The sequence below is a fragment of the Mobula birostris genome, chromosome 2, assembly GCF_030028105.1.
Source record: "Mobula birostris isolate sMobBir1 chromosome 2, sMobBir1.hap1, whole genome shotgun sequence".
Lineage (NCBI taxonomy): Eukaryota > Metazoa > Chordata > Chondrichthyes > Myliobatiformes > Myliobatidae > Mobula > Mobula birostris.
In genome coordinates this window covers 191,225,409-191,252,656 of record NC_092371.1, presented here as the reverse complement: position 1 = coordinate 191,252,656, position 27,248 = coordinate 191,225,409, and the positions used below count along the sequence as shown (strand labels likewise).

Genomic DNA, 27,248 nt, shown 5'->3' with positions numbered 1-27,248 from the left:
CTACAACAAAAAAGTTAATCAAAAAAAGGTCACTAGCCAATCCTCAAGTACTGCCTCTGTGCAAATCAAATCTGAACCCAAGACAGTCATAGATTTCAATGAAGAATGCAGTTTTTAAAAAAGTTAATCAATTAAAGGGCTGCACTACTACATATAAATGCTAAGCCAAAAGAGAATTAAGAATACACAGTATTACTATTCTTATTCTAATAATGAGAGATTCAATGATTTTTGATTCATTCAGTGCTTTTCTCCAACTCTTCATCAACTTTCAATCAATGAAGCACATTTATCATTGGCAATATTAAATACATATTCTGTAAAACTGTTATTTGGTACTGGTAGTGAGGGTCCAATGAACTCAAACCTAAGTTCTGACAACTTGCGAAATATTACTGGAAAATACTTAGCAGTTTATAAAATAATTGAAATAGAACAGTTTTTAAAAAACTTGATTTAAAACTCAAAAGGAAATAAAATGTCACTTTGATCCCAATCGCCACTTTTGAATTGTAGTTATTTTAATACAAGATCCCACATGCCATCTTGGTCAATGTCTCCCATCCACTACATAATGTACTGGGTGGGCACAGGAGTACATTCAGCCAGAGACTCATTCCTCCGAGATGCAACACAGAGCGTCATAAGAAGTCATTCCTGCCTGTGGCCATCAAACTTTACAACTCCTCCCTTGGAGGGTCAGACACCCCGAGCTGATAGGCTGGTCCTGGACTTATTTCATAATTTACTGGCATAACTTACATATTACTATTTAACTATTTATTACTATTTTCTATACTATTCTATTATCATTTATTATTTCTATGACTATTACTATTTACTAATAGTAATATTACTATTACTATTTATTATTTATGGTGCAACTGTAATGAAAACCAATTTCCCCCGGGATCAATAAAGTATGACTATGACTATGACTAAGCTGCAGTGAGATAATAGCCAGACAATTTTATTTTACATGATGCCAGTTGAGGATAGATAAAGGTCAGCAAAGAGAAATACTCCTTTTTTTTTAAAAAAAAAGGCATCTTTTACACGGACTGGAGTGGACAGGTGTTCAATCAGAGCTGAACATTTGCTCCCATGCTTACATTTCTGGACAAGGGCTTGAATCCATAGCCTTCTGAAGGCTAACTCTCAGTCAAATCTGACATCATGAAACCCCAGGCAAGCCCACGGTTTGAAAACCAACTTGCTACATTTGAAACCTGACTTCGTCACTTGAATTCCACTTCAGGGTTTCCCCCATCTTCCAAAGTCCACATCACCTTTTTAGGCTTCGTGTGCAGAGAATAGTAAACAAAAGAATAGGAGAAAAGGTTAAGACAAGAACAATAGAATAAAACAGCAAGCAAGAGAAAAAAGATGGGGACAGACTGTAAAGTAAAAGGGAGATGGGGCAATCAATTTCTAAACGTTCGTTAACCTGTTTTAACTGACACTGAAAGACTTATTACATTTGATTATCAATCATCCCAATAGGACTTTCTGTAATTAAAATATGTGAACTGATATGGAACAAAGATGTGTTTTATACAGTTTTGAATGTTACTGTAATAATCAATTACTATTGTCTTGCATTTAGAATTCACTTTTCATAAAAGTAATCTGGATGGCAATCAAGGTCATGCAGATAACCCTTTAAACACTTGATAATACAAGGGAAAACTATTTTTAAAACTGAAGTTATTATTATATTTTTGCAGCATGTTAGATAGAAAACTGCTTGGAATTAATGACAAGGACATTCATGACGGAGGCAGTAGAGTGAAGTAATTTTTAACGTCAATTCATCCAGCTGCTTGTGAAACAGTACAGGAATCTTTAATTAAAGAGAATACATCATCAACCTCTTGGGATCACAGCATATGGAAAGTTTCCACATTCTGTTACATCCAGACTTTGGCTTTTTTTCCTGTACATTTGCTCTGCACTGATTAAAATTTACATTAATGAAATGTGATATAAATTAAGAAATAGTATGAGCAAAGGAAAATGATGGCAAATAGCCAGAAAGACTGAGACAAATTATATTGAAGGGAATCAAATTATCCCAGTGTTACTTTGTATAAATTAGGATTTTTCTAATTATTTTTAGCAGAGTATGGTAATATTAATATCAAAACAGCCGTTATAAAAAACTGTCTCTGACAATCACAGAATTCACAAAAGTAGGAGAAATTTGCACTTTGGCTGAAGGTACATGGGAAAGCAATGCCAATCACTCTCTCCTGCTCTTCATCTTATCATGGACTTTCCCTTCTGTTCTTTCAACACTACTCTCCCCAACATACCCACACACAGACACACAAGTGTTTGAGCAAAAGCTGAATTAACAAGGAAACTCTGCATTGACTAATAAGCTGAGTTGTTACACCAAATATTTATTGATATTAATATATCAGTAAATAATACTTACTGCAAACAATGCTCCAAGTTTGGTTTAATAGTGTAAAGTTGCAACATGATCTCCCAAATCTTATATTCTATGATGCAATTTATAAACTCTCCCAAATTTGTAGTGTATCAAACTGAAAATTTGAGAACTACCACTTCTGAACCATCTTCTGTGCAGTTTCATTTATTAACCCACATTTATAGAGAATTTATTTTTTAAAAAATGTTCAGCTCCATATTACAGATGAATTTAGGAGTCAGAGCCAAAACAAAATGTTTAGGTTTTTATCTTGCTTGCCTCTAATGAAGATATTTAGAGCAGTTCGTCATCAAGTCATTCATCCCACTGACAGTTGTTCTGTTCAATCTTTCCAAATGAGTGTGAGTATGCAATATTAAGCTGCCTTTACAAAATTTTGATGCTCAGAGCAAACTATGCATGAAGACTGGAGGAAACAATAAAATAACACAATCTTCCTGAATTTTAACATTTACATCAAGGTTTCTGGTTACCAGTCTTCAGGACACCCCTCACTTTGCATAGATCTTTAAAAAATCCATTATTAAATTTATTATTATGTTTTGTATTTGCAGTTCATCTTCTTTTGCACATTGGTTATTTGCCCATCTTTGTGAGTAGTTTTTCATTGTTTCTATTGTGTTTCTTTGTATCTGCTGAGAATGCCTGCAAGAAAATGAATCTCAGGGTAGTATGCACTTTGATAATAAATCATCTTTGAACTTTAAAATTTCTGATTATATAATCAGAGCCTGTGCTACTAGACCGCTGTTTTTCTTATTACATACGTGACATGGACTTTGTACAAGTTACACAATTTCAAAGTTGGTTCATAAACAAAAGCTTACTCTGACGATGAATGATGCTTCAGAAGACTAGTTGGATTCTGCAATTCAATGCACTAACTTTGAAAAGAAACACTGAAGAGTAGCATACAAATATTTTGGTGATGCAAGAACAGGGAATTCAGGAGAGTACACAAACCCTTGAAGGTAATAGGGCAAGCTGAGGCAGTTGAAGTTACGAAATACAGTAAAACTCAGAAAATCCACTATTCAGTCATTAGGAAATCCTAGTAGTTTCACAGATTATTCATCAGGTAAAATTTGCCCTGTTCCCTGTCCGTTGGCTGGGTGTGGGTTTCTGAGCTTCTCACGAGAACCCCAGGTCCTGTGTTACCAAATACCCATTTGGGCTCAGTACCCTTTGAACTCACCTGCTTCTGTTGGCCCCACTCCATTAAAATTTACTGTTTCTAGTGCTTGCTTGAATTTTTTAAAAATCTGCTTTGTTCAACTGAATTCAAAAATAAGGAATTCGTGCAAAAACCCTTAGGCATCAAATGGAGTACTATCAACAATTCTGAACAGCATATTCTAGGAAAGATGTCAGGACCTAGGAAAATGTAAAGGAAGCAAACAAGAGGAATTCTGCAGATGCTGGAAATTCAAGCAACACACATGAAAGTTGCTGGTGAACGACGACTGTACCTCTTCCTAGAGATGTTGCCTGGCCTGCTGTGTTCACCAGCAACTTTGAATTGTAAAGGAAATGCCCATCGGGGGTTTGTAGGGATGAAAGGATCCAGTATTGAGGGAAGACCAAGAAGATAATCCTTGTGAAAGAAGAGATTAATATGGAGACCTAATACAGGAATTCGGCATTATCACGAGGACCAAACAGAAATTTTAGGAAGGTTGTGAAAGGAGAACCATAGAGAATTCTCTAGAGTGACTATGGGAAATTTAACTTAGTGAGGGGGTGAACGGCAGGCCAAGATATATTAGGTACATATTCCAGTTTTCCAGCTGTAATCATTTTTAAAAAGAGGATTTCCCCCTCCTAAACACTTCCCCAACCATTTTCCAGTTTCAGGACAGGGAGTCTGATGATGGTACATCTTCCATCTCCACGTATTGATCAACTAACTTATCAAAGCCTATGGTAGAATGCTTGCCAAATAGAGTAGGACAATCTGGGACCAAGTTCCTTAAATCTTTTGGTTTACTGTGTTACTGGCACAAGTAGAGGTCTGAATGAAATCTCCCTTATAATGTTCAAAATTTACAAGAAAGACTGCAAACAATATTAATGCTGATTAATTGTTTCCATTGTATTGAAACATACTCTCCATAGAGATTTATGTCAAATACTTCAAGACCCTTGCTAAGCTATGGAGGTCAGAAGTTAAAGGAAAATCACTTCACTGTACTTTCACTAATTTCTCAGACTCGGTACAGGAACTGCTGGTAGCACAACCATCAGGATTCTGAACTGGCGTGAATAACTTCAATCACCACTATTCTGAACTGATACTATGACTTAAAGACTCACTTAAAGGACTCTTTACAAGATGTTCTCAGTGTTACTTTATTATCTGCACACTCTTCTTTGTCAGTCTACGTTTATGTACAGTTCTTTGTAAATCCCGTTGTATTTTTTTCCTGTAAATGGCTGCAAGGAATTGAATTTCAAGGTAGCATACGGTAACATATACATACCTTGATAACAAGTTTACTTTGAAATTAAAAATAGATTATTCTTTATTGACACAAAGGAAGCTACAGTCCTGAAACTAATCAATAAGAGGAAAATATTTTAAAGATAGGTCACAAATTGCTCCTGACATGCACCATTTTCTGGCTTTGAAAGTGAGCCCCCTTCCATTTCTATTATCGCTGATCTTCAAATCCTAATCAAGTTTCTATTACAGGAGCCAAATAGCAATCAGGCTGTAGAGACAGAGAGAGAATTTATGAACCTCTGAAAGCCATCATGACCTACTCTATCAGAATAGGAGAAACAGAAGGAGGAAGATTTAACCATTCACCACCTCAGTAATGTAATAAACCACTGCTGTCAATGTGCACACAAGCAAGTCGTCTTTTATTGCTAACTAGACAACGGGGTGACCTGTTGGGGCACCCTTTGACAGAAGGGTAATGCAGTCTGACATGACCAGATGAACATTAAATTTTCCTGAATACTATTGGTATCGCTTTGCTTTGGAAACTGAAGTAGAAAACTTCAGTTTATTAAAGAAGAACAACGCATTGCAAAGCAAATATAGCTGCTCCTCATTTAATGAAGGACACTTTTGATGGCATTATTTCTGGTTTTTCTGCCACCCTTGTGCCTCGCGTTGTCATTCTGGAGACGTGCAGAACTTTCATCTCCCGTCTCTTCATCTCTTCTGCTGTTTGTTGTTTGTCTCTGATCCTGGAGACGTGCATGCCTCTCCTCCTCTGTCTCTTCTTCTCTCATCTTTTTTTGTCCTGACTCTTTGATCCTGGAGTCTTGCGGCCCTGGCCTCATCCGATTCTTGTTCCCTCCCTCTCCTTGCCGCTTCCCGACGTTTGGCGTTTTCTCTTGACCATAATGTCCCCCTTCCCTTTCCACGTGGCATAATTAGGCTGACCATTTTTCTTTACCGTAATGCTGGATAGAAGATATGAAGCAATAACACCAAAGGATGCTGATTATTCTTGATGATGTGGTTGGCGCTCTCCGAAATGGATGTGATATAGTCACCGCTGTCTTTTGACTGCAGCAAAGAGTTTTATGGGTGTCTCGAAGTATGTCATTACAATAAGATTTAATTATCTCTTATTGATAGGTGGCAGTTAGATCGGTCCCAAACCTGCACATGCTGATGGTGATTAGCAGAATGTGACCCCTCGAAATAGAGCTGCCCTGCCCTTTTGCTCCGGTAGGTGTCGCTGCTGAGGCTGGCCGTGCGCATGCGTCGGGCTGACGTGTCCCAATTTTCATGATGGTCGATCGGGTCTCGGGTTAAAAGGGAGCCTGCTTATTTTGGCGACTGAGCAATTTTATACGAATATATAACCCTGAACTTTGCCTGCATTCTGTAAGTTAGCGCATTTTAATTCGATTTAGCCAAAAAAAGTGCCGCTGTAATGCACCGTTTGTGCTAATTGTAAGTCACAGACAGACAAACAGAGCATGAGAGTTTTAGTAGTATATAGATAGATTGTGTTGGGATAAATATAGGTCAAGTCAAAAGAAAGTCATTGATTGCTACCCTTTCAAATGTGCCTTAGAATATTTCACCTCTGGAGAAAAGAGGACCTTGGTTTAACATTCTCTCTGAATGACAGAAACTCACACAATATAGCCCAGGAACTTCTGTTTGGATTAGATGCTCAAAGCTCTGGAACAAGCAGCAAAGGAGCTCACTAGTAAGTGGACAAAGAGCCAGCAGTAACAGATATATATTTCTGTCCTTTAGAAATATTAAAATATTAAAAGTGGTTGCAGAAAGACATTTCTGAAGGAAGGCACTACAATGGCCCAATATTGTTTGATTACATGCATGTAAACCAATATTTTAACTAATTTTCAAAGGAATTTCCCATATTTAGCCGCATCTTCAGGAGAAAGGAAGAATAATGATCCAGAATATAGAATAATTATTTAAAAGTGCTCACTGAAAAGATAAATTGCAGTACTTTGGTCGTAAGGACAATGCTGTAACTGCTGAGTGAAAATTGCATGGGAACCCCCAGTTACATTCCATTCTATGTTTTAAAAAGCTCTTTTCTTGAAAGTAATTAGTTCCACACATTTTCGTTACACTCATTTTAAATTGTGTTTATGGCCTTTTCTTCTCCCTTAGTTTTTTGGCACCTCAGACAAACTGCTGCTTATAATTGAACAACATGGCCCATCCTAGTTTGCTCAGGCAAGGAGAGCAGACAAAGATTGAGATTTATTGAGCATTTATTCATTGCTCTTGGTGTAAAGAATCAGGTGGAAATGTTAAACTTCCAAAGAAATTTAGCATCTCAGCCTCACTATCAATTGATTTTACAGCAACTTTTGGTTCTCCAACTGTAGATGGGCTGATCTATCATTGTCTGTCATCTGAACCTAATTATTTAAGATATCTCAAATGAATGGATTAGTCTGCTAAAAAAAACTAAAATAAACAATATAATAAATACAAACAGATTTAATACCCAATTCAATGTGTTTCCACCGTTTGCAAAGAGCCACCTCACAAATGGCATCTGCAATTCACAAACTCTTAATGGAATACTTACCATAGCCAAGTCTATAATTAACCTATGGACTGTTAAAAGTCGCCAGCCAATGATAAATCTGGACATTGTTTAGGTAGAAACTAAGAAAGGAATTCAAATTGAATATAATGTGCACATAGAATATTAGCTAAGAGCTGTTACCAGTTCTACACAACAAAGGCAGATTTCTCCCTCAAATATTGTCGAGAACCTTTATGTACTGAAATTCTGAGTAAAATCTGGCAGACTAAGACATTAAGCCCCTAAATTTGTCCCACTTTAGAAAAGACGTAGAAAGGAAAAACATGACAAAATAATATCTAATTGATCTGATTCAAGCTAAAAGGCTCAATTGATTTTCACTGTTTTGATTTGAACCTTGTCCTTACGTAGTTTGCACTTGTTTTATTCTTTCTATTTGCATCACTTACAGGGACATTCCATACCAAATAATGTTTAATCTCTTAAAGTTACAAAAAACATTCATATTTCTCAAATCATCCAGAAAGTTATGACCAAAACTCAATTATAAATGTTGCTCTGTTAAATTGAATGTTCTGAAATGAATATTTTAATGAGTTCTTGCTTTACCTGGGCACCATTACAGTCAGAATCTGGCACGTGTACTTCTGAACAAGTTATCATCACAAGGATTGCACGGACTGATTTCATGATTGAGATATGGAAATTACTGGCAACATATTGCTCATTCTCAAGGTCATGCATAGTGTGGGTTAGTGTTGTTTGCCGCATTGACTTTACTATTTCTACACTGAATTCAAATTCTCCAGTCGTCACGCGGGTAATCTGAACTCACGTTCTCCATATTATCAGCTCCGTGCAACTAATCCATTATCTAAAACATATTGTACATTAACCTAACTTTCAGCTTTTAGGTTTGGTGTCACTTTGTAAAGCAAAGTTAGAATTTGCAGTACTTATTGCACTAACCATAAACTGATAAAACACAAATTCTAATCACAAATGGACTACACCCTCATGTTTAAGGAATCATGTTTTTCCCATTACTGCACAGAATATAAAGGAAGGGGTTGGATCTGACTGTTTAATTCTTAGATTAGAATGTTTAATTGATATTTTCTTTGGAGTTTAACAATTAATGATCTGCTTGCATTTATATGCACGTAACAGTTTATAATGCTTCCTAGTGGTTACAATATGCAAGTTCAGTGTATTCCCCTAGTGGTTATGCAAAGTATAATTCCGAATAGATCTGGAAGCAACTTTGTTCTGCATTAGTTGAATAATCGCTTTCTCATTGTTTAACTCTTATCTACAAATTTGAATTAAATTTTTCTTATCGATGGGTTTAAAATAGCTGCACTGCAAAACAGCACCATCTTAGCTTTCCCTTCATTTAGTAGACCTCTATCCCTGTTTCAATTTTCCTTTGTTCTATCAATGCTTAATAAAATGATAATGAAGCAACAAGTTCCCCCCCACCACCACTTTCCTGACTTCTGAAAGAACCTTGGATTGTAACATCAGAATCCAAGATTTGCTATCTGACAACCAATCCATCTTTCAATACTGTATTTCTATGTCCTTCCTTTTGTTATTAGCTTTCCATTACTTTTCACTTGAACTTGTCCAAATATTTTGCATCAGTTTGTTAACCTCTTTCCTATATTCACTCTATTCCCATTCATTATGCAGCTTTGCACCACTCTGCCTACTTTCCTAATTTTAGAATGAGGCCCATACTAGCACTTTGCACAGTAATTGAAAGACCTCCATTATCCACCATTTATTAAAATTCTAACTAAAACACAGTTCAAACAATACAAGATAATTTAATATCTCCCAAACCTTTGAATGTTAAATCAATATTCTTTTATTATGCATTCACAGTAATATTTTTACATGAATAAAATGAACTCATTTGCTTTGTATAAACACCACTCACTCCCCCAGTAGCACACCATCTCAGCAAATAAAGTAATTTTGAAGAATTTACTCTTGTCGCACAGCCAAATGCAGTAAACAATATTAACCAGCAAGGTACCAGCAAAAGGAGGCAGCACAAAAAAAGTCTTCTTAAAGACTCCTTCAGATTTTACTAAAAATTTATATGGAAAGAATATATTGGAGGTTTTTAAACAGGTAGCATTTGATGCTCATCATGGTTCAGTTAGCAGCACAGGGTCCATCCTACTTCAGCACAAATATCCAGACTATTATTCTCAACAAGTTCATATTTATGTTTCAGTTTGCTGTTCCCTGCACATGAAACACAATAGCATGATGTGAGCCCTGCAGTGAAGTAGATCAAAGTAAGAGTTAAGTTGTAGCTCAGCAGTTTTCAGCAATAGGGATGAGGAATGAGGTCAACTACAACTAATTTTACATTTCAAATTTAAGGGTTTGATGTTTAGTGCTCTCTGACCTTTGAATTAGAATGTTGTGGCTTCAAATCTCTGTGCTGAGTCTTGAACAAGTATTCTAAACTAATTTTTAATGCTGTACTGGTAGGCGTATTAAAGTGCCAGAGGTGTCAATTTTGAAAGACATGATAAGTTGGGTCATAAAATATCCCATAGCCCGATTCAAAAAAACCCAGCAGGTTTGTACTCTCAAAATGCTCTAAGAACTCAGCAGTCAGGCAGCATCAATGGAAAAGAACATGTTTCGGGCTGAGATCCTTAATCAGGACTGGAAAGGAAGCGGGAAGAAGCCAGAATAAGAATGTAGGAAGAGGGGAAGGTGATAGACAGGTGAGGGGAAGAAAAGAGGTAGTCGAGGAGCCAGAGTGTGGAATGGAAAAAAGATGGAAGGGGGAGGGGGAGATATTACCAGAAGTTAGAGAAATTAATGTTCATGCCATCAGGTTGGAGGCTACCCAGACAGAACATGAGGTGTTACTCCTCCAACCTGAGTGGCAGTAGAGGAGGCCATAAACCAACATGTCAGAATGGGAGTGGGAATTGGAATTAAAATGGTTGGCCACCGGGAAATCCTGCTTTTCACAGACAAAGGATTCAACAAAGCAGTGGGACCGCTTATTCTGACTTCTGCCCCCTTCCTTTCCAGTCCTGATGAAAGGTCTCAGCCCAAAATGTTGACTGTTTATTCCTTTTCATTGATGCTGCTTGATGCTGAATTCCTCCAGCATTTTGTATTTGTTGCTCTGGATTTCCAGCAATTGCAGAATCTCTTCCATTTAGGATTGTACTCTAACCAGTACTTATTCCTCAGTCTTCATCACTACAAACAGAGCATCTAGTTACCATCACATTGATGCTTGTGGAAACTTGATGTTGAAAAATTGGCTGCTACATCACAAAATGTCCATATATTTTATAAGTGCTTTGTTGGCTGTGAAATGTGTTGGCAGGTTCTGAGGCTGTGAAATAACAGAGTTCCTGGAACAATTATTTGATAAAATAATTTACAAAGATATCTGGTTTAAACCAGAACTAGAATGGACAGTTGAAAAAAAGGATGAATTACACAAGGATCCCTTGAGTACAATAAAACTAAAAGGATACAGTATTGCATAGGGTAAGGATGTCCCAATGTTTCCATTGTAAAAGAGAACGCACATCAATAGAACAGCATCTGCAAAGACAAAAGATGGCAGTGTTAGTCAACATATTACAGACAAGATTGGCACAAATTTGCAACTGTCTCTAGCTAATTATTAATATTTTCATTACCATTAATGCAACCAGCAAATAGCAATAAAATTGATTCTGTTGAAGAACACCAAATAAAACCAATCTTCTCTCTTTCAAATGTTGACTGATCATTCATACTTCTCTTCTAGGGTCTCATGCTAGATAAATTCTTTTTACTTTTGTTAATAAATTGCCCTTCAATCATTGTACACTGACAGTAGGCCAATTGATAGGCAAGTTTGGGGGCAGATTTGAAAAATCATCTCCTATATTTAACTTTAAAAATGACTACCATCCTGTGTCTCTTTATCCCAAGTTGCCACATCTCTTTGGACAAGGCTGCCAGCCATTGGTAGGCATCTGGTAAGGCAGCAAGGCAAAGTCAAGTCCAACTCAAGTACAGCTAAGCTATACCTGTGCAGCAGAAGGCATTGGGCATGGGACTGAGTGTGGGTCAGCAACAGGAAATGAGGGGATGCTTCAGCAGCTATCATAAACACCAGATCTATTTAGATGCTAATCCGATTTTGGCCAAGGATCAGACTTAACTTTCAGCACCTATAGAATATAGTGCTGCTCGTCCTGCTAGACTTGTATACCCGTCACAGTTTTAGCAATAGAAAAAGCAGCTGTTGAGTACATTCAGCTCCTATGACTACCATATTCTCAACTGGATTCACCTCATTTTCTCAGCATCCAGTGTGGAGAAACCTTTTTAACTTTTTCACAATAGAATAGTTCCTCCCTCTCCCTGATCCCAAAAACCTCAGTTTGTTGTACTTACAGTTTGCTAATTTATAGATTACCTTGTGCAATTAGAATTGGATACTCCAAATACGTTGCCAGAGGGTATTCATAATAAGTTTGGTAAGTCAGAAATACTAGAAACCTGAAATAGATCAAAATCAATTTTATGGTCAGTCGATTTGGGTTTCCAGTTTGAAAATCCAAAATATTTTCCATGCTAAGGATGAAAGCACTCCAATTACTTAGAAAGGTTGGCAATAACTTGAAAAAAAGAGTCAGGAAGGCAGTTAGACCATTAACCAGGATGTGGGATACAAATTTCAATGGGAAATTGAAAAGGCATGTAACAGGGAAATGAAATGATAGTCATAAGAGATTTCAATATGCAGGTAGATTGAGAAAATTAGGTTCGTGCTGGATCTCAAGAGAGGGGGTCTGTATAATTCCTACGAGATGGATTTTTAGGGCACCTTGTTGTTGAGCCCACTAGGGAAAAGGCAATTTTGGATTGGGTGTTGTGTAATGAACCAGATGTGATTATGAAGCTTAAGGCACAGGAACTTTAAGAAGTAAGTGATCATAATATGACAGAATTCACCCTGTAGTTTGAGAGGGAGTAGGTAAAGTTAGGTGTATCAGTATTACAGTAGAGTAAGGGGAAATTACAGAGACATGAGAGAGGAACTGGCCAAAGATAATTGGAAGGGGACACTAACAGGGATGACAGCAGGACAGTAGTGGCTGAAGTTTCTGGGGTCAATTCAGAAGGAACAGGATACATACATCCCGAAAATGAAGTATTCTAAAAGGACAGGTGAGGCAACTATGGCAGACAAGGGAAGCCAAAGACTGCATAAAAGTAAAAGAGGCCATATAATATAGCAAAAATTAGTGGAATACTAGAGGATTGGGAAGCTAGATTGGGAAACCAGAGGATAGAGAAAGGATAATATAAACAAAGGATACAAAAACTTTTTTCAGATACAGGTGTCCCCCGCTTTCCGAAAGTTCGCTTTACGAAACCTCACTGTTACGAAAGACCTGCACTAGTTCCCTGTTTTCGCTAACATAAGGTGTTTTCACTGTTACGAAGAAAGGCAGCGCGCGGAAAAAGCAGCACGTGAGAAAAAAAACCAGCGCGCGATAAAAGGCAGCGCGCACCCCGAGCAGTTCTAAGGTATCGGAAAAGCCTAAAAGAGCTCGTAAGGGTGTTACACTTAGCGTAAAACTAGACATAATTAAGCATTTCGATCGTGGTGAACGAAGTAAGGACAAAGTGAGTTTGGCTTGTGGAAGTTGACGAAGATGATGTTGAAGAGGTTTTGGCATCCCATGACTAAGAACTGATAGATGAAGAGCTGATGCAATTGGAAGAGGAAAGGATAACAATCGAAACCGAATGAGTAATGATAAAGTACGACTTTAATTTTGAAAGGGTACATCGGTTTAGGGCATATTTGCAAGATGGTTTGAGTCCTTACAAAGAACTGTATGATCTAAAAATGCGCTTGGCTAAGCAGTCAAGCAAGCCTTCTATATCAGCCACAGCAGATGACGAATCTCGTCCTTCGACATCGAGGCAGGCAGAGATAGAAGAAGATGACCTGCCTGTCCTAATGGAAACAGATGACAATGAGATGACACCCCAGTGTCCCATCACCCAAACCCCCAGGCCGCCGACAGATACCGATTCACGGAGAATGCAGCGGTAGCCGGGAGGCACACAGCACATCTTTAAGAAAAAAACTGAAATAAACATGCTAATTAATTAGGTGCCGCCTGGCATGTAATTGTCGGCCCAGATCAGAGGCAACGCAATCACCTGGACTATATCCCAAAGTTCTGAAGGAGATAGCTGAAGAGATTGTGGTGGCATTAGTAATGATCTTTCAATAATCACTAGATTCTGGAATGGTTTAGGAGGACTGCAAAATTGCAAATATCGCTCCACTCTTTAAGAAGGGAGGGAGGCAGAAGAAAGCTAATTATAGGCCAGTTAGCCTGACTTCAGTGGTTGGGAAGATATTGGAGTCCATTATTAAGGATGAGGACTTGGGGTACTTGGAGTTGCATGATAAAATAGGTCAAAGTCAGCATGGTTTCCTCAAGAGGAAATATTGCCTCACAAATCTGCTAGAATTCTTTAATGAAATAACAGGCAGGATTGACAAAGAAGAGTCAATTGATGCTGCTTATTTGGATTTTCCAAAGGTCTTTGACAAGGTGCCATACATGAGGCTGCTTAACAAAATAAGAGCCCATGGTATTACAGGAAAGATATTGGCATGGATGGAAGACTGGCTGACTGGTAGGAGGCAAAGAGTTGGAATAAGGGGGCCTTATCTAGTTGGCTGCCCGTGACTAGTGTTCTGCAGGGGTCGGTATTGGGACCGCTTCTTTTCACGTTATATGTCAATGATTTGGATGGAGGAATTGATGGCTTTGTGACCAAATTTGTAGATGATATAAAGAAAGGTGGAGGGGCAGGTAGTGTTGAGAAAGCAGGGAGTCTGTAGAAGGACAAATGGGAGAATGGACAAAGAAGTGGCAGATGGAATATAGTGAAGGGAAGTGTATGGTCATGCACTTTGGTCAAAAGAATAAAAGCATAGACTATTTTCTAATCAGGGAGAAAATTTTAAAAAATCAGATGTAGAAAGGGATTTGGGAGTCCTTGTGCAGGATTTCCCAAAGGTTAACTTGCAGGTTGAGTCAGTAGTAAGGAAGGCAAATACAACGTTAGCATTAATTTTGAGGGGACTAGAATACAAGAGCAAGGAAGCGATGCTGAGGCTTTATAAGGCATTGGTCAAACTGTACGGAATATTGTGAGCAGCTTTGGCCCCTTATCTAAGAAAAGATGTGCTGGCATTGGAGAGGGTCCAGAGGAGATTCATGAGTATTATTCTGGGACTGAATATATGAGGAGCATTTAACGGCTCTGGGCATGTACTCACTGGATTTTAGAAGAATGGTGGGGGGAGGGATCTCATTGAAAACTATCTAACACCAAAAGGCCTAGATAGAGTGAATGTGAAGGGGACATTTCCTAGAGTGGGTGGGTCTAGGACCAGAGGGCACAGCCTTAGAATAGAGAGACATCCATTTAGAACAGAGATGAGAAGGAATTTCTTTAGCCAGAGGGTGGTGACTCTGTGGAATTCATTGCCATGGATGGCTGTGGAGGCCAACTTATTGGGTCTATTTAAAGTGGAGGTTGATAGGTTCTTTTTTTTTGTCGGGGTGTTGGAGGTTACAGGGAGACAGCAAAATGCAGTTGAGAGGGATAGTAAATATCATGATGGAAAAGTGGAGCAGACTTGATGGGCTGAGTGGCCTAATTCTGCTCCTAAATCTTATGGAAATTTAAACATTAATTAAATATGAACAGTTACTGCTGCCCAACATCCTCATTCTTTTAGTTTTCTCTCCATTCTGCTTTGACTGTTAAAAACAGTGAAAAGTTTTAACATTTACCATACTTTCTCTTTACTCAATTGCAACTAAATCTCAATGATTGACAAGTCTGCAGGACACAACCGGTTACTACAGTTCATTATATCTAACCTAGAATTCTAATCCTAACTAGAATGACAGGGGAGAGCCCCGGAGAACAAAGCAATCTCATCCCACTTGGCTTCACATCTGAAAATCTGCTTTGGACTCACAGATCAAGGAATGTGCAAGCTGCAGTCAGCAGTTCACAGAAGCCTCAATCTTTAGACCATTGATGCTGATTGTTTAAATATAATATTACAGGATATGCATTTTATATTTAAACACCCAAAAACCTGGACCCAGGAGGGTTGCTTTAACTCACTACGTTTAATTTCACTACCTTCAGCAATACGTTTTCCCCCATTTCTAGCCAGTCAAGCAAGATCCTTTGATCTGGCTTCTGTGATTATGTAATTAAAATGGCTTTGAAATTTGATGATGTTCAAAATACATCAGGAAAACAACATCCCTACTAGTGCGAATTATGAAAGGACGTGCCTTGCCCATTATCACAGTGGGCAGGACTTAACAGGAACTGGCACAAAATAGTGGTGTTTACATGTTTTCATGCATTAAAAAAACTTACCCCCCCCCCCAACTCCCTACTGTTATTGCTTGATCCACTGAGTCCCTCAAGCAGATTGTTTCTTTGTAAAGTCGGTACATTTCTAGGCTTTCATTTCTGATTTCTCTATACAAAATAAGACACAACAGCCGATCTCTTGCATCTTCATTACTCCTAATTTTAATCACTCCACCCCAGGCAACTATGATTTTATCTGTCAAGAGCATGCACTCAAAATTTTCTTTCTAAACTCTTCTCTCATTGCCCTTTATTCCTCAGCTAACACCTCTTAAAATCAACTCTTTGACCATGCTTTTCTCTGTTCTAAATTACACATAATGTAATATGTTATCAAAATGATTTGCAACACCTTTGGTCGGTTCTTGATGTTAAGGTGCAATAGAAATGCAATTACTATCGCACTTAACGAACGAGCATTTCACACCCTGGTTCTGCAACTTGAGAGTGGACCAGCCTTACATTCAATAGATCACTTTCTCCACTTAAACTTATCCAATCATCAGGGATCTTCGACCTCAAATAACTCACAGAGAGAATCCTACTCTCCCTATAACCTGGGGTTCCCAACCTTTTTTTATGCCATGGACAAATACTTTTAAGAAAGGGGTCTGTGGACACCAGGTTGGGAACCCTGCCTATAATCAAATCTCTCACACACACCAATGAACTCCACCTAACTACTGAGGCAATTTAAATCACATCAAGATTACTGACATGTACACCAGATCATTGTCTGAAACGACCCAACGCACAAAACAAATTATGCAAATCAGTGAAGGGAAATAAAAGATTGTGCAAAATAACATTAGTGTTAAGACAATACCAATATTCATCTATTAAAGTTAGTTTTCTCTCTTATTTTTCCAATTTTTTGATATTTCTGTCACTCAACTCAACAGATTTGAAAAGGATCTTGGAGATTGTAGGGATGACTTTCAGTGGATTGAAAAAGCTTGAGCATATATACATTAAGCAAGAGGATGTGCTGGGGCTTTTGGAAAGCATCAAGTTAGATAAGTCTCCGGGACCAAATGAGATGTACCCCAGGCTATGGTGGGAAGTGAGGGAGGAGATTGCTGAGCCTCTGGCAATGATCTTTGCATCATCAATGGGGATAGGAGAGGTTCTGGAGGATTGGAGGGCTGCAGATGTTGTTCCCTTATTCGAGAAAGGCAATAGAGATAGACCAGTGAATCTTACTTCAGTGGTTGATAAGTTGATGGAGAAGACCCTGACAGGCAGAATTTATGAACATTTGGAAAGGCATAATATGATTAGGAATAGTCAACATGGCCTTGTGAAAGGTAGGTCGTGCCTTACAAGCCTGATTGAATTTTTTGAGGATGTGACTTAACACATTAGTGATGGTAGAGCAATAGATGTAGTGTATATGGATTTCGGCAAGGCATTTGATAAGGTACCCCATGCAAGGCTTATAAGAAAGTAACTAGGCATGGGATTCAAGGGGACCTTGCTTTGTGGCTCCAGAATTGGCTTGCTCACAGAAGGCAAAGAGTGGTTGTAGACAGGTCATATTTTGCATGGAGGTCAGTGACCAGTGGTGTGCCTCAGGGATCTGTTCTGGGACCCCTTCTCTTTGTGATTTTTATAAATACCTGGATGAGGAAGTGGAGGGTTGCGTTAGTAAATTTGCTGATGACACAAAGGTTGGGGGTGTTATGGATAGTGTGGAGAGCTGTCAGAGGTTACAGCGGAATATCGATAGGATGCAAAACTGGGCTGAGAGGTGGCAGATGGAGTTCAACCCAGATAAGTGTGAGGTGGTTCATTTTGGTAGGTCAAATATGATGGCAGAATATAGTATAAATGGTAAGACTCTTGGCAGTGTGGAGGATCAGAGGGATCTTGGAGTCCATGTCCATAGCACATTCAAAGCTGCTGCACAGGTTAACTCTGTGGTTAAGAAGGCATACGGTGCATTGGCCTTCATCAACCATGGGATTGAGTTTAAGAGCTGAGAGGTACTGTTACAGCTATATAGGACCCTGGTCAGATCCCACTTGGACTACTATGCTCAGTTCTGGTCACCTCACTACACGATATGGAAACTATAGAAAGATTGCAGAGAAGATTTACAAGGATATTGCCTGGATTGGGGAGTATGCCTTAAGAGAATAGGTTGAGTGAACTCAGCCTTTTCTCCTTGGAGCATCGGAGGAAGAGCGGTGAGCTGATAGAGGTGTATAAGATGATGAGAGGCATTGATCATGTGGATAGTCAGAGGCTTTTTCCCAGGGCTGAGGTGGTTAGCACGAGAGGGCACAGTTTTAAGGTGCTTGGAAGTAGGTACAGAGGAGATGTCAGGGGTAAGTTTTTAAACACAGAGTGGTGAGTGTATGGAATGGGCTGTTGGCAACGGTGGTGGAAGCAGGTAGAATAGAGTCTTTTAAGAGACACCTGGATAGGTACATGGAGCTTGGAAAAAGAGGGCTATGGGTAACACAAGGTAATTTTTAAAGGAAGCACATGTTTGGCACAGCATTGTGAGCCAAAGGCCTTTATTGTGCTGTAGGTTTTTTTTTACTATTTTTTGAACAGTTGGCCCTTCTCTTTCTCAATCTATCTACACAATCTTACCCCAAACTCTCTCTCTACACTGACTCCCCTCTGACCACCCTTCCCCTCCCAAACCTACCCCTCATCTCTCACACGTCTCACAATGCTTTTTGCCCACCGTCAGCTTGCAAGTCTCACCATCATTCTTTACACAGGCAAATGCAAACAATTTAAAATCCATTATTAAAATTGTTTCATGCATTATCATAAACAAGGAGTGACTTTGTTTTTGGCATCCCATTGCTTTATCTTAACTGTGCCTTTCTAAATTTAGATGAAACCTTTCCACTTGCAATGTGTCAACAACCTTTCAGTAAACAAACCATCAGATTTAAAAATACTTCTCTTTATCCTGCCCTTTTTTGGCCGTTAGACTCTATACACACACTTAATTCTGACAGAATGTTCTACATAAAAATCCCTGATCTAAATGTGAAAAGGCTATTTACAAGTATGCATTACTAATAAATAATTAATTATACCAGTACAGCAAACCACTAACTTAGTCCAAATATGAGGGGCACTCTTCACTGCGAATGAGAACAGTTCTTAAACCATTCTTTACCATACTGGCAGTGTCCATCACCTTTAAATCAAATTTACCTGTGCAGGAAACACATCAAGTACAATTTTGGAAGTTCTTCCTCACATCTGGTTTGCAATAACGTTCTTTTTCTACTAAACGCCCAATGTGTTGCCCTTAAGGCATTTATTTGACTTTGTTGGGTCTACGCTTTAAATGATCTGTTTGTAACTATTTTCTAGTTAAAGTTAAGGTTGATAATTATGTTACAGTCTAACAAAAGTAAATTCATTGTCTATGGTATACCGCAGCATGTGATGACGTCATCTCCGGTTTCGCCGCGTCTTATGTGTAACCTCTGGTTCGGAGAAGGTGTGAAGGTGGGTGTCATGCGTGCAGCATGATCGTGAAGAGCTCCGTTTCTACTCACAAAGAAACATTATAGAAGCAACGCCATAAGTTCATAGCAAAGTATTTGAAGTTAGAATATTAACGCAGTTTCTGTTAAGGAAGCGGCAATTCGGGTGGCGCGCGTGTCGGCTTTTCAATTTCAAACGCGGGGTGGGCTCAAGCCCGGTGGCGGTTTGAAGCGACCCCCTCGCCCGCTACTCGGGCGGCTGGAGACACTCACGGAAAGAAGAGAGCGCATGTGGTCTCCAGAATGAAACAGACGCTGTATATGTTTGTATTTTTTTTATCAACAGTTTTCACCATACGATGTTAACGTAGAAGAGTTCACAATAAATGGTTAATCTTACTACGACTCTGTCTTCATTGGCTCCGGTTTAACTTGGTGTTTAGTCAGTTTCAACACACTGCACGAGAACACTACACCCAAGTTTCATAATATAATCTTTATGAAAATCTAGTACCAAATAGTTCCAACAAGAAGGTAAATTTTTTCTACCTAAAATTAAAATTCTAAAAATTCTTTGGTTTTAAATACACACTGAGGAAAAGCAATATCAAACGATATGTGGCAACCTCTCAGTTAAATATTCCATTCCTGTTTAACTAAGGCACGTCAATCAGATTAAATGCGCAAGTGATTTATTTTAAAGAACCATTTTGTTTTGAAGGGCTGACAATAAAATACTGTTACTAACAAGGCAGTACAAAGCACGTTTGATAGAGTAATCTGACTACAGAATGTTACAATAAGTCCACATTTTGGATATTCTCACAAACAGGTGTAAATACAAATCAACATACAGAAAAGCTATGATAATCTTTTATTGGACCATTCAGAAATTCAGAGGATCTGGCTCATCAGTCGGCATTTGTGTTCACTTTTGACACATTGGCCCTTAATTCCCGAGTTACATCTTTCAACTCACCAGGGCTCTGGTTTTCTTGTTCCCTTCAGGTTCACAAGGGCCCAATTTCCCAAGCTGTCTTGAGACTTACTCGGTTCTGTTTACCCCACTTATAGAAATATACTGGAGCCTCACTTCCTTTAAACCTAATATCCAAGAAAAGTGAATTAGAAGTGTTTTGGATTAATAATTGCAAAATAACCCGACAGCACCAAAATCTGAGTGTGCTGAATTTATGGTGTTTCACTGTACTGGCATGCTTGTAACCCATCTTCAAATTCTAAGGGAATCAAGTGATCATGGATATCATGCAGATGAACAGAGCAACTTCTGCTTTTATTACTTGTTTTCTTCTGAAATGTTCATAAATGTGGGACAGAGCCAATTGTTTTCTCCAGCTCAACTCAGCTTGATTCATTACAAAAACAGTATGTAGCAATCTCTCTGTTAAATGCATCCTTCCTGTTTAATCATATTAGCATTTTTATTTCACAGGACTATTTTGTTCCAAAGGGATAACAATAAAATATTGCCACTAACAAGGCAATGGAAAATATTGCTTGGCAGAATAATCCTGACTTCATTAATTCCATATTCTGCTTATTCTCACAAACAGATGTATAGCAGTTTAATCCTGCAAACAATTCTCATTACATCTTCTGATCATACAGAATTTGTCCTGAATGAAAAGGACTGTCACAGTTTAACCAAAGACTTCAGTAACTTAAAAAAAAAACAAACATAAAGAAATATTTATCATTTGTTTAATGGATTCATATTTTCGGGTGGGAAGACCAGCATGGTTAGAATCCAGGATATTGGTGCAGATGTATGTAGGTCAAAGTTCAAAGTAAATTTATTATCAAAGTAAATATATGCCACCATACACAACCTTGCGATTCATTTTCTTGTGGGCATACACAATAAATCCATAATAGAATAATAACTATACTAGAATCAATGAAAGACAGCACTGACTTGGGTGCAGAAGACAACAAACTGTTCAAATACAGAAGAAATAAATAATAATAAATAAGTAAATAAATAAACAAGCAACAAATATCGAGAACATGAGATGAAGACTCCTTGAAAGTGAGTCCATAATTTGTCAGAACACTTCAGTGATGGGGCAAGTGAAGTTATCCTCTTTAGTTCGCGAGTCTGATGGCTGATGGGTAATAACTGGCCCTGTACCTGGTAGAGTGAGTCCTGAGGTTCCTGTACCACCTTCCTGACGGCAGCAGCAGGAACAGAGCATGACCTGGGTGGTGGGGGTCCCTGATGATGGATGCTGCTTTCCTACAACAGCGCTTTGTGTACACCCTTAATGGTGGGGAGGGCTTTACCCTTGATGGACTGAGCTGTATCCACTATGTTTTGTAGGATTTTCCATTCAAGGTTGTTTCCATATCAGGCAGTGACACAACCAGTCAATATACTCTCCACTACACATCTATAGAGGTTAGTCTAAGTTATAGACGTTATGCTAAATCTTCACAAACTCCTAAAGAAGCAGAGCCACTGCCCTGCTTTCTATATAATTACACTGATGTGCTGTGCCCAGGTCAGATCCTCCGAAATTATAACACTGAGGAATTTAAAGTTGCTGACACTCTCCACCTCTGATTCTCCGATGAGGACTGGCTCATGGACTTCTGGTTTCTTCCTCCTGATCTCAATAATCAGCTCCTTGGTCTTGCTGACAGTGAGTGAGAGGTTGTTGTGACGTCACCACTCAGACAGATTTTCTGATTCCATCGCCACTTTTGATTTGGTCAACGACAGTGGTGTCAACAATATGGCATTGGAGCTGTGCTTTGCTACTCAATCATAAGTGTAAAGTGAATAGAGCAGCGGTCCTTGTGGTGCACCTGTGCTGAGGGAGATCTTGGAGGACGTGTTGTTGCCAATCCAAAATGACTGGGGTCACTCGGCAAGTGAGGAAACCAAAGATCCAATTGCACAAGGAAATATTGAGGCCAAGGTCTTGTAGCTTATTGATTGGTTTTAGGGGATGATAGTACTGAATGCCATGCTGTAGTCAATAAAGAGCATCCTGACGCATATATTTTTGCCGTCTAGATGTCCCAGGATTGAGTGAGAAGGCAATGAGATGGCACCTGCTGTGGACCTGTTCCACTAATAGGCAAATTGGAGCAGATCCCAGTCACTTCTCAGGCTTGAGTTGATATGTTTCATCACCAACCTCTCAAAACACTCATCACTGTGGATACAACTGCTACCCAACAATGGTTACCACCTTCTTCTTAGGCACCGGTATAATTGAAGCCTGCTTGAAGTAGGTGGGTATCTCAGACTGCCAAAGTGAGAGGTTAAAGATCTGGACATAACTTGGAAGATGTGCAGCTCAGGTGGTTGGTGCTTGGGTTGAGTTGTTCTCCAGTCTTGGCAATCAATTTGCAAATGTTTTGTCACCATGCAAAGAGACATTATCAGTGAACACTCTATCCAGTTGATCAGAATGATACTGTCAGAATCAGATCATCACTGACAAATGACATGAAATTTGTTGTTTTGTGACAGCAGCACAGACCAACAACATAACCTATAAATTCTGGACATGGTAGTGTTCATCCAGAAATCTGCTGCTGGAGGGGAAGAAGGCATTCACGAATCATGAGTATGGGCCTTCAAGCTCTCGTAGCTCCTGCCTAATAGTGGTATTGAAAAGAGGACACGTCGCTGATGGCGAGTACCTTTAATGATGTTTGGTGGCTTCTTGCAGCACCATCGCTTGCAGATGTTCTCGATGGTAGGGAGGTTGCGGCCACGTTGGGAGCTGGCTGAATCTCCAGCCTCTTGTGAGCCTGTGCACTAGAAGCTCCATTCCACTCATCTACAGAAATTTGTAAGAAGCACTGGTGACATACCAGATCTCAAACTCAACGAAGTAGAGCCAGTGGCGTGCCTTCTTGATTGCATTAATGTGTTGGGCCCAAGATAGATCTTTTGAGATGCTGAAGCCCAGGAACTTTAAGCTGCTCACTCTTTCCACCACTGACCTCTCAGTGAGGACTAGTGTGTGCTCACCTGACCTCCCCTTCCTGAAGTCCATGAGCAGTTTCTCGGTCTTGAGTGCAAGTTTGCTATTGTGATACCACACAACCAGCTGATCTACCTCACTCTTGTACACTTCCTCATCGCCATCAGTGATTCTGTGGTGTATTCAGCGAATTTATAGAGGACGTTTGAGCTGTGCTAAGCCATTGTAGAAAGAGCAGAGCAGTGGGCTAAGCACGCTCCTTAATGTGCACCCGTGTTGAGAGTTAGCAAGAAAGGGATATTATCGCTCATCCACACCAACTATGGTCCCCAACGAGAAAGTTGGAGATCCAGATGCAGAATGAGGTACAGAGGCCCAGGTTTTGAAGCTTGGTTATATCTATTGAGGGAATGATGGGGTTTTATTGCAAGTGGTAATCGATAAATAGTAGTCTGATATATATTTTACTGTTGTCTAGGTGCTCCAAAACAGAGTAGAGAGCCAGTGAGATTGCACCTGTAGACTTGTTGCAGTAGTAGTGAATCGCAGAGCCCAGGTACTTCAGCACAGTAGCTAGGAGTACTGAGGCGGCTCACCCAGCTCTCCTTAGGCATTGGTATGATGGCCGCCCTTGTGAAGCAGCTGGGAGCCTCTGACTGCAGCAGTGAGGGGGTTGAGGATGTCGCAGATCACTCACACCAGCTGGTTGGCACAGGTTTTCACAGCACTGACAAGTACGCCATCGGGGCTCAACAGCTTGTGAGGGTCCACCCTCTTCAAGGATGTTCTGGAGTCAGCCTCCGGGACAGAGATCACAAGGTCACCGGATGCTGTGGGGATTCACACAGCATAATGTTATTCTCCCTTTCAAAGTGAGTATAAAGCCAATGAGCTCATCAGAGAGTGAAGCATTACTGCTATTTACGCTGCTCGATTTCACCTAATAGCAAATAATGACATGCAAACCCTGCCACATCTGTTGTGCATCTAATTCCGAATCTAGTTTCACTTGGAGGCACCTTTTTGCTCTGATGATGGCCTTCCGTAAGCTGGACCTGGGCTTCTTGTAGGACTCTGGATCGCAGTTCTTGAGTGCCACAAGGTTCATCCAGGACTTCCGGTTTGCGAAGACTCAGTGTGTTTCTGAAGGCACACACTTATCCACAGAAACCAGTGACTATCGTGGCATATTCACTCATATCCAAAGAAGAATTCAACCTGTTGGGCCCACTCTGCAGTTCAGTAAATTCCCAGCTAATATTGATATTTTTTCAGAATACACAGGATGTGGAATCTTTGGAAGGGGTGAAGAGGAGATTTACCAGGATGCTGCATAGACTAGAAAGCAGGTCTTATACAGGTTAAGTTTTTGTTGCTGGGAGGTGACAACAGAGGGGTACAAAACGATAATAAGAGGACAGGAGGTGACAAAAGAGGTGAACAGAACGATAAGAGGCATAGATCAAATGGACAGCAAGGGACTTTGTCCCAGGGCAGAAGTGACTGATTCAAGGGGGCATAACTTTAAGGTGACTGGAGGAAAGTATAGCGGGATATCAGGGGTAAGGTTTTTTTTTAAAAACACAGAGTGGTGGGCATGTGGAACATACTGCCAGAGGTGGTAGAGGCAGATACATTAGGGATATTTAAGAAACAGGCACAGAGATGAGAAAATCCGCAGATGCTGGAATCCGAGGCAACACACACAAAATGCGGAGGAACTCAGTAAGCTAGGCAGCATCTATGTTAAGGAATAAACAGTCGACATTTCAGGCAGAGACCCTTCATTGGTACTGGGAAAAAAAAACAAAAGAGCAGATTTAAACTTCTTCAAAAAGATTTCACAGTGCAGTAGTAGAATCACAAACACGAGAAAATCTGCAGATGCTGGAAATCCAAGGCAACACACAAACACTTTTTATTCCCAGTCCTGATGAAAGGTCAAGGTCTCGGCCTGAAACGTTGTCTGTTTATTCCTTTCCATAGATCCAACCTGGCCTACTGAGTTCCTCCAGCATTTTGTGTGTGTTGCTGTTATATTAGGCACATAGAAAGGTGTGCAGGAGGGAAGGGTTAGTTTCGATCTGAGAGAGATAAGAGGTCGGCACAACATTGTGGGTCAAAGGGCGCGTACTGTGCGTAATGTTCCAACATTGTGGGTCAAAGGGCGCGTACTGTGCGTAATGTTCCAACATTGTGGGTCAAAGGGCGCGTACTGTGCCGTAATGTTCCAACATTGTGGGTCAAAGGGCGCGTACTGTGCCGTAATGTTCCAACATTGTGGGTCAAAGGGCGCGTACTGTGCCGTAATGTTCCAACATTGTGGGTCAAAGGGCGCGTACTGTGCCGTAATGTTCCAACATTGTGGGTCAAAGGGCGCGTACTGTGCCGTAATGTTCCAACATTGTGGGTCAAAGGGCGCGTACTGTGCCGTAATGTTCCAACATTGTGCCTTTACTCAACTTTCCTCCCAATCCTCATGTTACCTGATTCAAAGAAAACTATGGATTTCAGCCTTGAATATGTCGGCTATCAATTTTCTGTATACTAACTATATAGTTAACTTTGAACTTTAAATGTATTCCAAGAACGAAAGACATATTCAAATCAGCCAGGCTCTATCCTTGCCAAATGACGTTCCAAAAGATTACACAAAGTTTTAAACGTGTAACTTTACAAAACCATCACTAAGACGGAAGTGCAGAAATTAATGTAACAACCTCCAGAACAGATCTCTGAAAAGAATGTTCAAACAATCTCACCTTACCACTTGTACCTAAGTTCAAGTGCGAAATATTTTAACATTTCAGTTGGTTTCTAGGTAATATGAAACAGTGGCTACCCGATATGGGTTTGCTGAGGTTACTGCCGCTACAGCGCACGCCACGGGCAATGAGCGGCTCAGGTGCTGATAGCCGTGACGCGTCATTGCTGCTCCAGGTTTCCACGCTCACCCGGGCCGCGGCGTGTGTTCTCCGTCTGTCAATCATCCCGCCGGCTCCCGGGAAGGGATCCGGACTACGAGCCCTTTCCGCTACTCACACGGCCGAGGTTCCGCACAGCTTGCGCTCCAGCCCGCCGTTACCTTCACTCACCCAATCAGTTCCAGCAGCAAACTCCGGACACTGAGTCCCCAGGCATTTTTTGCGTGAATAACTGTAACAATTTGCGGGAACTTCAGCACCATGCACACTATTAAAGTGGTGGAGTGGGCCAGCGTCAGCACAAGCTCCAGCTCCATCGCGACACCCCAAAAGTTCCAAACCACTCGGTGTCGAGCTCTTTCCTGTAAAATTAATGGAAATAAAGAAGGTTTTCCGGATACGCCTTGAAACGAATTTCGGCCTTTAGCACGACCCGTACGCAGCCGAGAGAGGAAAAACGAACTTCAGTGACAAGGAAGAAAAGTGGAAGAACCCAACATGAACCGAGCTCAGTGGCTCCGAGCGGCGGCTGAGCCGGTCTTTGCAGTTAAACACTCAATTCGAGGAAGTGTAACTTCTCCAGAGACTCAATTGGGCAACTTTTAATAGGTCATCTTGACTATACTTCCTCCCATCCGGCCTTTTCTAAGGTGTCAATTCTTTTTAAATCGCATTTTGTTCTACACAAGTGACTTTGTTCTTCCCAAACAGGGTTGCTGACAGCTTCTCATTGATTTCCTACATTTCTGTCCTGCTGCTCCTCGGACAGAACTGAAACACAGTCCCCCTTGTGTTCACCTACAGCGTAGGTGCTGAGTCCCCTCCTCTACTTGTTTTATGCATATAATTGGGTGGCTAAGTACAACGATAAAGCCATATTTAAGTTTGCTGATGGCACCGCTGTTGTTGGGCGAATCAAAGGTGGTGAGGAATCGGTATATAGGAGGGAGATTGTA

At 40.1% G+C, this 27,248-nt stretch overlaps 1 protein-coding gene across 2 annotated transcripts in view; it reads right to left on the bottom strand.

Annotated features, from left to right (window-relative positions):
- The window catches only part of slc66a3 (solute carrier family 66 member 3), a 36,641-nt gene extending 9,837 nt beyond the window's left edge, over positions 1-26,804 (bottom strand). The window contains exons 1-5 of one of the 2 annotated variants that reach the window (XM_072251234.1): positions 26,464-26,804; positions 11,924-12,006; positions 10,989-11,058; positions 7,501-7,558; positions 13-3,103 (exon numbers count right to left, since the gene is read on the bottom strand). In XM_072251234.1, the coding sequence (XP_072107335.1) occupies positions 3,035-3,103; positions 7,501-7,558; positions 10,989-11,058; positions 11,924-12,006; positions 26,464-26,609 (426 nt within the window). In that variant the 5' untranslated portion in view covers positions 26,610-26,804 and the 3' untranslated portion in view covers positions 13-3,034. Of the gene's footprint in view, positions 1-12; positions 3,104-7,500; positions 7,559-10,988; positions 11,059-11,923; positions 12,007-26,463 lie in introns of those variants that run through there. The other variant, XM_072251233.1, reaches the window with a different exon arrangement.
- Between the last annotated feature and the right edge of the window lie 444 nt (positions 26,805-27,248).